The sequence below is a fragment of the Cyprinus carpio genome, chromosome B11 (assembly GCF_018340385.1).
Source record: "Cyprinus carpio isolate SPL01 chromosome B11, ASM1834038v1, whole genome shotgun sequence".
Classification (NCBI taxonomy): Eukaryota; Metazoa; Chordata; class Actinopteri; order Cypriniformes; family Cyprinidae; genus Cyprinus; species Cyprinus carpio.
In genome coordinates, this window is record NC_056607.1 from 15,438,068 (window position 1) to 15,450,826 (window position 12,759).

Below are 12,759 nucleotides of genomic sequence, written 5' to 3' on the forward strand. Positions count from 1 at the left end.
ATTGTTAAATTTCCTAATGACTTAGTGTAAACATATTAGAAATTGGTGCATGCTGTGCATTGTTAAGCAATGTATTTTGCTGAATGTTTCCTTTCAACAGAAATGATGAAAAGTAGATTACATTTGTTGTGAAAAGGATAAGTGAGGTGATGAAGTTTTGTAAAATTCAGTCTTAATTCCACATCCACAGTCCGAATAACAGACAAAGCATGTTCAGTTTCACATGTTCTCAGTTTATTCTTTAGGCTCTTTGGTTAGTGGCCTGGTTTAGGAATGTATCAAGCTGAGGTAGTCCTGTGATGGTGGTGAAATATGCCCTGGCGCCCTCATGTGGCACAAGTCAGAGCGATCTGCTGCACCTTTCCCATTTCATTCAGCAGCTGTTTGATGCTGTGCTTGAGTTCAGGCAGACGATCCAGCGGCTCTGGAGGCTCCAGCTCACCCGTGCAGTCCAGCCAGTTTTCAAGCACTGAAAAAGGAACAGTGGTTAGGAATCAATATATAGTCATAGTACACATGAAACATTCCCATAATACAAATCACTGCATGAAAAATAGCAAAACATAAATCCAGGCCTCTGAAACCCTCTTGCATACCATCAAGCTCCCTTTCGATGAAGTCCATCCTGTGAGTAACCTCTTCTTGTACAGTCTCGATATGCTCCAGCAGGTTGATCCTCCACTGCTGCGGCTGAGCTCCGCCCTTAACCCCGCCTCCATCAGCACTCGCCTCACACTTCTCTCCTGCATCCTACATGAAATAAAATAACACACACCAGTCACCACAGCATAAAACTGTCAGTCTACACCACCGTTCAAAGGTTTGGGGTTGGTACGATTTTTGCTTGTAAGACTGTTGAAAGTGTTATGCTCACCAAGGTTGCATTTATTTAATCAAAAATACTGTAAAGATAGTAATATTGTAAAATTACTACAATTTAAAAAAATAATTTGTTTTAAAAGGGATTTTAAATTTTATTTCTGTGATGGTAAAGCTGAATTACTCCAGTCTTCAGTGTCACATGATCTTTCAGAAATCATTCTAACATACCGAACATAAGAACATTTCTTATCATTATCAATGTTCAAAACAGTTTTGCTGCTTTCTATTGTGGAAACGTAATACTGTTTTTATTATAAATGTCTCATAATAGACATTATAAATGTCTGTATTGTCAGTTTTGATCAATTTAATATATCCTAGCTGTCTTCACTGGTACTTTTGATCAATTTAAAGTGTTATGTATATTAATATCTTTAAAAAAATCTACAAAGTTAGCTGTAAATCATTGAAGAAATAGCTAAAAATAAATCCTCAATGATGATTGGTCATTTCATTTTGACATCAAACCTGCTCTGTCTAAAAGAGACATATTTTAATAAATGCAGATTTTTAAATTTCCATCTGGTCATCACACAAAACACTAGATTTTAAATTTTGATGGACCATTTTTATGATAATTTTATTGTACATTTCTGTCATTTTGGAGCTTAACAACAGCACATATCCCCATTCACTTTCATTACACAGACAAAAATGGCATATTTCTATTAACATTTTTTTTAGATGTACTATTCCTTTGGATTTGACCATGATAAATATATTTCACAGAATTGGTCGGTGATAATAACGTCATATTAACCACATCTGATGTGACCCTTACCTTGCTGTGGTTAAAGAGCTGGCAACTAGATGTCTTCAGTAGTGCTGGTTGGATCTCTCCATTATAGTGTTGTTCATTCTTCAGCACTGTCTCAGTGTTGTGCAATCTGTCTTCCAGCACCGACTCCACCCGTGTCTTCAGCACCAGCTTCGGCTCCAATACCTGGTACAGTGTTTGTGGCTTTTGGTAGCAATGCTCACTGCTAATGTAGTCCTGGAAGGTTGAAGTCAAGGGCTCTTTACGTTGAATGGCTTCTAAGGATGCTGATGAAGAAACTGTTTTTGTGTCTGGAAGAGCCATGCATTTCATCCTGGATTTCTCAGTCAACTTCCATGGCTGCTGCCACAACTTGAGGTCTGGGTGACTGTGACTCCTGTAGTAAAATAGTATTACACCCTTTCTGTAAGGCCTTTCAAATAACATTTGCCTCATGGGTTTAAACAGAGATAAGCAGAATCACCCACTGTAGCACGCTGATTTTGAGCTGCAGGCCATTGAGGACTTCCACCACATGCTGAACGTCCCCTAACAGCTGATGAGTGGCTGCAATCTTCTTGCCGTTCTGATGGGAGTAGTTCTCTAGGAAAGAGAGGCCATACATGTGGCCGGTGCTAAGCCAGTCCCTGTCATACCAGTACCGCAGGCTCTGTCTCTGACCTCTGATCTGCCCTGGATACACACAAACAAATACATCGGTGAGCCGAAGTTAAACTGAAAATGATGTAGATTTCCCAACATGAAAAAAAAAACACTGACTCAAAGTGCTACTCAACCTGATGTCTACATTAGGGTTACATTCAGAAATTAACACTAAAACATGCATCAATTCCAAACCTGTAGAATCCCGGCAAATGAAGCAAGCGTATCGTTCTGGAACATTCTCTTCCAGGAGGCCCATACAGGTTCCATGCTGCCAGTACAGACACTCTTCACACTGGGGTGCAAGAGAACAAGCACCAAGCATGGTGGTTGTTAATTAAGAGTGAAAAATGTACAGCTAAATTTACTGTATTTACATTACTGTTCCAAACTTTTGGGTGTGTAAGATTTTTCAGTGTTTTTCCAAAGTCTCTTGTACTTACCAGTGATCAAAAAATCTGTAATATTATTCAATGTTATTACAATTTAAACTTTTTAAATATATTTTAAAATGTAATTTACTTTCGTGATGGCGAAGCTGAATTTTCAGCATCATTACTCCAGTCTTTGGTGTCACAGGATCCTTCAGAAATCATTCTGATATGCTGACTTGGTGTTCAAGAAACATTTCCTGTGTTTATAGAAATAGAATTCCTAACTCTATCCCCTAAAAAGACCAGTTTAATGCATGCTTGCTGAATAAAAGTATTCCTATCTTTAACAAAAACACTGACCTCTAAACATTTGGATGGTATTGTACAGGCCAAATTAATGATCACCTGTAACATGAAGTCATTTTCCTCTTCCACTTCACACACACAGCGGACAGTTTCCTGACTTCCTGTAGTCGAGGCAAGAGAGCTACAGCTGAGAGGTGAGGCAATGATGTCCAAATCTGCCCCCATTTCATCTTCACTCCATCCACAGCTGTCAGAGGACCAGTCAGAAATGCTATCCTCATCTGGAAACATGACAAAAATGACTTTAGTTATGAGGGGGAAAAAATCTGATATAAAGAAATAAAGATTCGTCATCACTCAGAAAACAACGCTTCAATAACACATTGCACTGTGGGTAAATACATGCCAATTTTCTTCACCTGATGTTGTTTTTCTCATCTTTTTCTTTTCCTTCAACTTCATTTGCAGGAAGTCTCTAGTCTGTTTTTCTTTTAGCCTGTCACGTTCCTTCACACCTTCTAAGAAAGAAACCCAAGCTTAGTTAGATCATGTCATGTATCAAAGAAAAACAAAGAATAACACTATAAATCCCACATGATTTCGGTGAAACACTCTTTAAATTCTAGCCACCAGCCATACCCATTTCCATAAACCTCTTGTCTCTTCCCTTGTTGAAGCATCTATGCATGTTGCTGTCTAGCTGATCGTCTCTGGTCTTGTTCTTCAGTGAAGTATTGATAACAGGGGGCACTAGAGAGCGTCTCTTCACAGTCATCTGTGCAAACTCATGCGATGTAATGCACCTCTTCTTAGGGCTACCCTGATTTTTAAGTGTGGTGTGTTTGTCCATTGCCCTGGTCTGGTCCAGTTCAATCAGACGATCATCTCCATGGTAGTACTTCATATGGTAGTGCAGGAGTTTTGCTTTCCGGAAAGACTTCGTACAGCCAAGAGCGCTGCATTTATATGGATTATGGTCCAAGTTGATAGAGAGCACCGGTGGAGGCTGGTTTCTGATGACTCTGTATACTGAGATAATTAGATGGTCCATTCACTGTCAATAATTCAAGATCATTGTGATGAATCATGAATCTGTGAATTTGATTAGTATTGATCATTACTCACATGGCTCTCTGCTGAATCGGTTGGGGTTGTGGAAACCTTGTTTTCGGACTGCTATGATGAAGAAAAAACATTGATCATAATGAACCAGGTGATATTTGAGCGTATTTGTGTTGTTCAGATGTGATCTCACCTGTAGGCTTAAAGGTTTCTGATTGGCATTGAGCCTTAGGTACTGCTGTTTCATTGGATGATTGTGGTAGATGTAAGGGGTCTGATCCTTTTCCTTGATTAGTGGATGTAAATGTGGGCTTGCAATCATTATGGAAACTTTTTTCTGGAGGAACGAGATCAATAATGATGAAATCTAACATTATGGCACTGGTAAACATATTTTTTATGTAACAATCAAATAACCAAACCTGAATCAGTCTTGTTTTTTTTGGAGCCCCTTCGTGCCATTGGAAGTCTCCTCTTCCCTAGAAAAAATACATTTAAAATGAAATTTTACTGCTATCAGGACAAAAACTCCACACAATGTTAAGTAAATAAAAAAACCATTAACTTTGTAATTATTTTGAACAGTAGATTTTTTTTTTTTAAATCAAATCATATATTTTTTATAATATAATATATTATATAATACAATATATAAAATTTTACTACAGGGTCATTCCTTGTATTTTTAATTAGGTTTGATAAGTTTAATCGGCTAAATTTTTTGATTTTGCTAGTATTTTTTTTTTAAAGATAAACATGTATATTGATGAAAGCCAAAATATTAAATGCCATGGATGTTTATTTACTGAGTAATCCACTATGTAGGAGGGGGGGTCAAAATGGCCATTTACATCTGAGATTCAGAGCCAAATTACAGGGGGTAAAAAGTTCAGGGGACTTCAGAAAGATGGCAGCATCATAATGTTCTTTTTACACAGAGATTGGTAGGTGTATAAGTAAAATATGTTGACTTTAGCAACCTTTGTTGCAATGTGCGCCAATGGTTACCATTCAGAAATTAGGAAACAGCACGTTTCAAGTTTTTTTCTCCAAGGTTTGCCTGCCTATAACTCATGAAGTATTAAAGATTTCTTAATGCCCTTTTAAATATTGGGTCTTAAAAAACTTTTAGCATCTTCATTTTTGAGGCCTTATATGGTTCGGTTCCAGAGATATTGGGATCTCAATATGGCTTCAGGAGTAAATCGTTAAATTGTACACATTTTCAATGGTCAAAAACCATATGGGGGTCACTTTTCATAAATATGATACTTCTTTTCTTCTAAAGAGGAATGTCTGAAGAACTAACAATGTTGAAACTAGAGATGTATCTTGTTTCCTTCTGTTAAAACAACTGCATTGAACATTCTTTTTCCATAGTTTGTGTGCCTGTAACTCAAGAAGTATTATAGATCTCACCATATCATTTTAGATTCTATTTCCTAATTTTTTTTAAACATTTTTCTTCGTTTTCAAGGCCCTACTTCGCTCAGTCCCAGAGATATAGGGATCTCAACGAGGTTACATTTTCAGATTGTTGAATATTACCCATTTTCAGTTCTTAAAAACCAAATGTTGGTCTCTTTGAATACAGCTGATACTTATTGTATTTAAAGCGGAATGTCTGAAGAACAAGTATGCTGACACTAGAAATGTATCTTGTTTCCTTCTATCAAAACAGTTGTGTAGGACATGGTTACAGCAAAGGGCCCTTAAAGCCTCTAATTACAAGTTTGGGAAGATGGTTCACAAATGCATGTTATATGCTACCCAAACTGAGAGCAGATGCAGAGATCAGTGTGTGTGGAGCAGCATTTACTCCACACTGAGACCCGGAAAACATTGAATCATGACCTGCTCATGTGTAAAAGAACACAGTACTGCGATTCACTCTGAAACCATTGTACGTATATCGCACCCTTTGTGATTTGATTATCGCACTATGCCATATCATGCATATCGTTATTTGTGTAGCCAAACACATGGAGTTAATAATGATGGTTTTCCGACTGGTTTCCCAAACGCGTCCTGCCACTAATCAGACAATCCAACAGCACCACCACCAAGTTCACATTATAAGTTGGGCCACTGTTGCCAGGTAGGGCTGGTCAGGATTTTCAAACAAACAACTTTTGAAAGCCCAACTGAACTGCAGTGTTTATATTTTCCAGGAAAAAAAAATGTACAAGTCACTTGCCTACTTTTTTAAATCTAAGTTTAACTTCGTACGTACTTCTCATGCGCTGCTTCCGTGACTTTCTGTCATGAGGAACACACTTTCCTTTGATTTCCTCTTCTTTTTGTTCCATGTGAACTTCTGCTTCCTCTGTCTCATTTCTCTTTACCATCCCCTCATTAAAGTTTATACGCATGTCAAACCCCACAGAGTTCTCCATATTCACTGCGGCTTCCTCTTCTTTCTCCTCAGGCCCTGAGACCTTCTTCAGAAATGACTTACTGTAATTGTGCTGCCCTATTCGCTCCAAGCACCTCTCCTCATATTCCTCCTTTATGCTTATATCTTCCACTTCAAGGCATGTCCCATTCCCATTGCTTTTCTTCTGTTCACCTTCTTCGCCATCCAAATCTGAGATCTCATTCACCTCTTCCTCAAGAACACGGTCGGTTTGCCCTGCTGCTTGTTTACCGCCATTGACTTCACTCTCCTCCTGCATTTTCTTGTCCTTTTCTGTCTTTTTTACTAGGGGCTTCTCTTCATTTTTAGCAGTTAGTTTCTTTCTTCTCTATTTGGTGAGAATGAGAGAATGAGTAGAGAGAGAAGGCCAAAATGAGTACTGAAATAGAGGTGCAACATGAATGGGATAAAAATGCAAAATAAACCTCTTTGGTGAAGGGCTTCACATGGATTCCTTTGACAGTTTGAATAACACCATCATAGAACTTAACAGTGTAGGATGCTGCAGGATTAATAAAATATGAATCAGTGCATTTAAATTTGAGAATCTGTTCATGTTACACACCTGTTTAATGCAATGAATATGGCACCTACTTACCATCTTTATTGACGGCCAAGACTTTTGCAGGATAAAATCGACAATCGGACCAACTGGCAAGAACTTTGTCATTCACATGAAATCCCTGCAAAACAATTAACTGATTTTTTTTTCAGTGGCTTTAAATGTGCCTCAACCAATGAGAAATTAGGGTCAGATTATCTGATTTTTAAGACATTTATTGACCTTGATTCATAGTCATGAGGGTCTTTAGGGGTCCTATGATACTGTTTCCTGTTTTGTTTTATTTTTGTCCATGTTTCTGCATGCTGGTTGCACCACGTAACTAATATAAACAAAGATTTTTTTGAAAGAAATTGATAATTTTATTCAGTAAGGATGGACTAAATTGATCAAAAGTGACAGTAAAGACATTTAAAATTTTACAAAAGATTTCTATTTGAATCCATCAAAGAATCCTGAAAAAAATATATGCTAGTTTCCATAAAAAATATTAAGCAGAATCATGTGACACTAAAAAAAGATCAGAAATAAGTTTGATTTTATGTTAAAATAGAAGACAAATGATTGAGCAATGGGTGATTACCAGCTGGACTAATATCTTTAAAATACTGTATATTGGTTATTTAGGATTTGCTTGTGTGATCCACACAGTAATAATCAGTTGAAATGAAAACAGGACGCAGGATGCAGCATCACTTTCGCATCTCAGTAAACAGACTTATACATGAGGCTGATCCTACTAGATTAGCTTTCATATACTGGGAATTTTAAGGAGCACGGTCTGTGACTCACAGGGATAAAGCTGTCTTCCTGCCGTCCCTCTCTCCTCAGCTGAACCCTCTCCACGGGTCTCAGGTACGGACTGGCCCAGTCAAACCACTCATCGTAGCGATGGCTCCACTGGCGATAGTGGATTAAGATCTTCTCATTCTCATAGTCGATCTTCTCAATGTTGGCAACATACCTGGGAGTGAAACACACAGAGAGAGAGCTTGCTGAGTGAAAACAGAATGAAAGAAAGGCTAAGAAAAAAAGTGTTTTTAAAAGAATGGCACTTGCCAGTTCTTCAGACTGTCCCGTGCTTCAAGAGCAGCGCCCACCTCAAACTTAATTCCTCGTCTGTTAGGAGGCGAATTGCTCATAATGTCAGCAACTAAGCAATATGAAAGAGTCACATTTTAGTAACTTCCCAGTGATCATTACATTACTTTAGGTCAGTGCCATTACTGTTTTTACAAGTAGACCATTTGAAGATAAAAACGTCTTATTGATGGAGTCGTTTCTCACACAGACAGACTTTAATTGATGGACTGGATTCGTGTGGATTATTGTAATGTTTTTATCAGTGGTTTGGACTTGTTCATTATGACGGCACCCATTCACCTCAGCAGATCCATAGGTGAGCAAGTGATGCAATGCTAAATTTCTCCAAATTTGTTCTTCCGATGAAGAAAAAAACTCATCTCAGATGGATTGAGGGCAAATTTTTTAAACTTTTCCTCTAACGGTCAACTTTTTACTATATTATTCACACAGTAAATCCTATTCAATAAATCACAGAAAAACTATTTATAAACAGTGGATAAAAAACACACATTATGAGATGAAAAAGGGAAAATATAACATCTAAGTTACCGATTAGGGTTAATAAAGTATCTTTTAAATGGAGCTTTGTCTTTAAAAAAAATTCATGCCAAATACAGCTTGAGATTCACAGTAAACCCAAAGATTTATTTTAAGTGCTACAAAAATACATGAACACAATTTTTATTATAATAGCTAAAATTATTAATTAATTGAATACATGAATAATAATAATTACATTAATAATTTTAATGATTCAGTTGAAAACAGTCATTACAACAATGATTCAGTATAAGCAGTCATTACAACAATAATTTAATTAGACTAATATTTAAATTAATTTTTAATCTGAAATATATATATATATATATATATATATATATATATTATTTTTTTTTTTTTGTTCTGCCAAAGCAGCAGCAAAATCTGTCCCAGTTAACATCACTGATTTTCAGCATTTAACTATACAGTGTAGGTGCAAAGAATCCAGGTCATGGCATCATGCCACTAAACACTCCAAACAACAGACGTAACTTAATTATCAATAGCCTACTTAGCTAAGCCTCTTATTTCTACATAACTTTAATGTTTAAGTTGAAATTCAACATTCCTTTTGTATTAAAAAACATTCAAAAAATGTTAAGAATAGACCTATCAAAATGACAATTTAAATTATTGTTGCAAAATTATATAAATCATAATATTATAAATTACAAAACACTATAAACATATTAATTTAGTTACGCTTGCATGAGTAAGTGAGAGTAATTAACAGTGATTTTATCAGGAGCCCCCAAATGCCTGACAATGACAATGGAAACAATAGAGATGCCAGATATTCCAATATTACACTAGATTTCTGCCTGTCTACAGCCAAAAGCAGACTGATGACATCATTTAAGATCATTTGGGATCATACAGGATCAATATTCATCTAACTGAAAACGCAAGCAGACATTAACTTCCTGACTGCTCCACACCCTCCAAGAAAATAATGTCATGGATAGTAATGGGCGAGTACAGCATCGCCACTCCCACAAATACAAGCTGTAAATCACAACATTCATCTACCGACGCACGAGTTCCTATTACCTAAAATCTGTTATTGCACATTCAATTTTCTAAAACAGCATCTTTAAACATTCCGTACTCGTCCAAAGTCTTGCTGTTGAGAAAACAGTATTATAAAATGCTATAAACATCAGTTACCTGTTGTGATATCCGTCTCTTTAACTATAAAGGCGCGTCGTGCATCTATTAAAGGCTCTTTAATTGTAACCACGTTGGGCGCGAGATGCACGCACGTACTATTTTCCAATGTGTTCCACACTGACTACCGGTATGAACAATAACACCAGCGCGCATGCGTCAGGACCGAGTCTATATAAAGACGTCTAGTAGCTTCATTGTGAGGTACACAGACATTACATTACACTACCGTTAAAAAAGTAAGAGGTCAGTACGATTTTGATTTTTATAGAAAGTAATACTTTTATTCAGCAAGGATGCGTTAAATTGATAAATTGGCAATACATATATTTTTAATGTTTTTAAGAGTTATATTTCAAATAAATGTTGTTCTTTTTACCTTTCTATTCATCTGAGAATCATGAAAAAATGTATTACAGATTCCACGGTTTAAAATAAACAAGTATTTTCTACACAAGATATGTTTCTTGAGCAGCAAATCACCATATTAGAATAATTTCTGAAGGATCACGTGACACTGAAGACTGCTGTAATGACGCTGAAAATTCAGCTTTTACTTAAAATTTTTTTTTTCCATCATTAGGTTTTTATTATGGAATAGTTATTTTTTATTTTGATGTTATTTTATATTGTTATTGTTTTTTAGAGTTTTTTTGGTTTTTTGTTTTGAGCTTTAGTGAGCATAAGAGGCTTCTTTCAAAAACATTTAAAAAAAAAAACCTTATGGACCTTAAACTTTTGAACAGTAGTGTATTCACGTAATGTAGGTAAAACACAAATAGAGCTTAAAGAGTAATTCTACCATATTTTCTTCCAAATAAATACAATAAATAAATACAAATAAACTGTAACATCTTTATGAAACTTTATTAGATTCCTCAACATCCATTTAACACAAAATACATACACAATCCAAAAGGTGTATAGAATATTTTGCTCATACACAATCAGCCGATAGCACAGAATACTAAATACAAAAGTGTTTAGATCTTTTAAATCTATTTTCCAACAACTCACCACCACTCAGTTCCATTTCTACGTAACGTCAGTAAAATAAGTGGCACTATTTACAAGCTTTATTTACATACAAAAACTCAAAAAGGACATTACACAAAGGGTACCTGTCTTTTTAGATAAGTCATGAATTGTATTTATTCTTTTACAAGATTTTACATTTTGATTCTTCAAATGCAATTTCACAGGCATCACATAATGGCATATAATTCCATTATCACTTAATATATTCATTTACAAACTCTCTCAAAAGCAGTAGATCTAAATGGTATGTATGAGGCTGCGGACTTCCAGTGGGAGCTAAAAATGTACCATTTCAAGACACTTCTTAAAATACTGTACTTAAAATAGAGTATGAAAAAGTCACACCCTATCTAACAAAAACTACTTTTCTCTTTTCTATAGTTAAAGATTTCAGATCACACTAGGGACACTTACAAATTTGTCCTGTACATGACATAACATTATCTTTTTTTTTTTATCCACAAATATACTGTCAAAGAACAAACAAATAGTGGTTTCTTAATGCCTCTCACTCTATGACTTACAATACAAAAAAAAGCAAACAGAATTTGAGTGCTCACAAAGCAATGCATCCATGCAAGTTATTTTTAACTTTGACCCTTGCAATGCACATTAACGTATTTAAACAGTTAATATTAATGACCACTGGAACTGAAGATTTACATTTTTTTTCCATGCTTTTGAGCATGCAAAGAACAGGGGATATCATTTCTGACATGAATTTCAACTTCAACAGACTTTATATCAATAAAGTGTACACAACACAATTAAATAATACAAGTAACTGTGAAACAGTTTTGAGTTTTCCACAAAATGAAAAAAAAAAATTTTTTTTTTTTTTTTTTAGTTTTTGTCCACAATGTCATATTTGTGACTGTTTTTGCAAGCAGGTTGGTTGTGTATTACTGATTCGTGTTCTGCTAATAATAAGTAAAAAAGAACTTTAAACAATGCCCTCTATGAAGCTTGTGTCCAGATGTACAATGAGCATTCGCAAGAAAGACATCTCTTTGCGGGTGTTCTCAAATATGACACGGGGGTCGTCCGATTGGCACCGAAGGCAATTAGGAGCCATTACCATAGCAAGGTTGTTCACGTCCATTTTAGTGACTGCAACGTTTGCAGGCTGAGCAAAAACCTGAGGAAATGTGTCAGAGCAGTGCGATAAGTCAAAAGACATTTTTGTGAATTTGCTGCCTATTGTGTGTGTGTTTGTTGAGTGTTGTGAATACCTGTAGGAAGTGGATGAAGTAGCACAGCACCAGGTGGTTGAGCTCAGGCAGCGACTGCACCACGCTGATGGCTGCCACAGGATCATCATAGTTACTGACACACTGCTTGTAGAAACTCATGGGGATTAGAGGCTCCTCCAGCTCACGGTACCACAGCTTCATCAGAGAGGCTGAGGGAAAACAATATTTTTTGGTTTGATAATGAAATGCCAGTACATATTTTCTTTGGCTATGTAATGTTATTGTAAATGCATGAGAATAGTTACTCACCAGGAACATTAGGGTCGGACAGATTTTCAGGAATCCTCCACTGGTCCACCTGAAGCTTCAGTGCATTAACTTCGTCAATGTCACCAGGAACCCTGCAGGAGGAGACTGTAACGTTACATTCAAGGACCACAAGAGGGAGACAACACACCATAGTTATGTATGAAGAAACTCTGTATGTCCCATGTCATACAGAATTTGGAGAGAATATTCCTAAGATATTTAAAAAGCAGACATTTTTGGTCCAGATTTTTTATAAAACTAGAACCTGATTTATACATACTACCATTCAAAAGAAAAACAATGCATGGTTTACACAAAAATATTAAGCAGCTTTCAAACGTTTTCAAAAATGATAAGAAATGTTTCTTGAGCGCCAAATCAGCATATTAGAATTGCTCTTTTTT

At 36.1% G+C, this 12,759-nt stretch overlaps 2 protein-coding genes across 8 annotated transcripts in view; both read right to left on the reverse strand.

The window, feature by feature from the left end:
• Positions 1 to 212: 212 nt before the first annotated feature.
• Positions 213 to 9,972, reverse strand: LOC109098953 (PHD finger protein 20-like). 6 transcript variants are annotated; one of them, XM_042734130.1, is made up of 17 exons: positions 9,816 to 9,972; positions 8,082 to 8,175; positions 7,815 to 7,986; positions 7,059 to 7,143; positions 6,886 to 6,962; positions 6,278 to 6,788; positions 4,475 to 4,523; positions 4,238 to 4,398; positions 4,108 to 4,158; positions 3,622 to 4,011; positions 3,402 to 3,500; positions 3,082 to 3,263; positions 2,498 to 2,597; positions 2,128 to 2,332; positions 1,664 to 2,036; positions 597 to 750; positions 213 to 469 (listed from the first exon to the last, which is right to left on the reverse strand). In XM_042734130.1, the coding sequence occupies exons 2-17, from the start codon at positions 8,162 to 8,164 to the stop codon at positions 327 to 329; spliced, it is 2,835 nt and encodes a 944-aa protein (XP_042590064.1). In that variant the 5' UTR covers positions 8,165 to 8,175; positions 9,816 to 9,972; the 3' UTR covers positions 213 to 326. The 6 variants fall into 6 exon arrangements, with proteins under 6 accessions (XP_042590064.1, XP_042590061.1, XP_042590062.1 ...); XM_042734127.1 differs by having other exon boundaries at positions 4,108 to 4,155; positions 7,059 to 7,158; XM_042734128.1 differs by having other exon boundaries at positions 3,402 to 3,497; positions 7,059 to 7,158.
• A 691-nt stretch (positions 9,973 to 10,663) lies between these two features.
• LOC109098756 (rho GTPase-activating protein 39-like) overlaps positions 10,664 to 12,759 on the reverse strand; it is a 30,866-nt gene continuing 28,770 nt past the window's right edge. Inside the window, exons 8-11 of one of the 2 annotated variants that reach the window (XR_006155900.1) lie at positions 12,356 to 12,447; positions 12,086 to 12,255; positions 11,714 to 11,991; positions 10,664 to 11,645 (exon numbers count right to left, since the gene is read on the reverse strand). Coding sequence is in view for 1 of the 2 variants with exons in the window: in XM_042734134.1 (XP_042590068.1) it covers positions 11,797 to 11,991; positions 12,086 to 12,255; positions 12,356 to 12,447 (457 nt within the window). In the remaining variant the exon portion in view is untranslated. Of the gene's footprint in view, positions 11,992 to 12,085; positions 12,256 to 12,355; positions 12,448 to 12,759 lie in introns of both variants that reach the window. The other variant, XM_042734134.1, reaches the window with a different exon arrangement.

Coding starts and splice junctions, on each gene's coding strand:
- LOC109098953 (XM_042734126.1), bottom strand. CDS start 8,164: ATGAGCAATTCGCCTCCTAACAGACGAGGAATTAAGTTTGAGGTGGGC. Junction 2,333..2,497: donor CATTTGCCGGGATTCTACAG/GTTTGGAATTGA, acceptor GTGTGTATCCAG/GGCAGATCAGAGGTCAGAGA. Junction 751..1,663: donor AGCTCTTTAACCACAGCAAG/GTAAGGGTCACA, acceptor TATTTCATGTAG/GATGCAGGAGAGAAGTGTGA.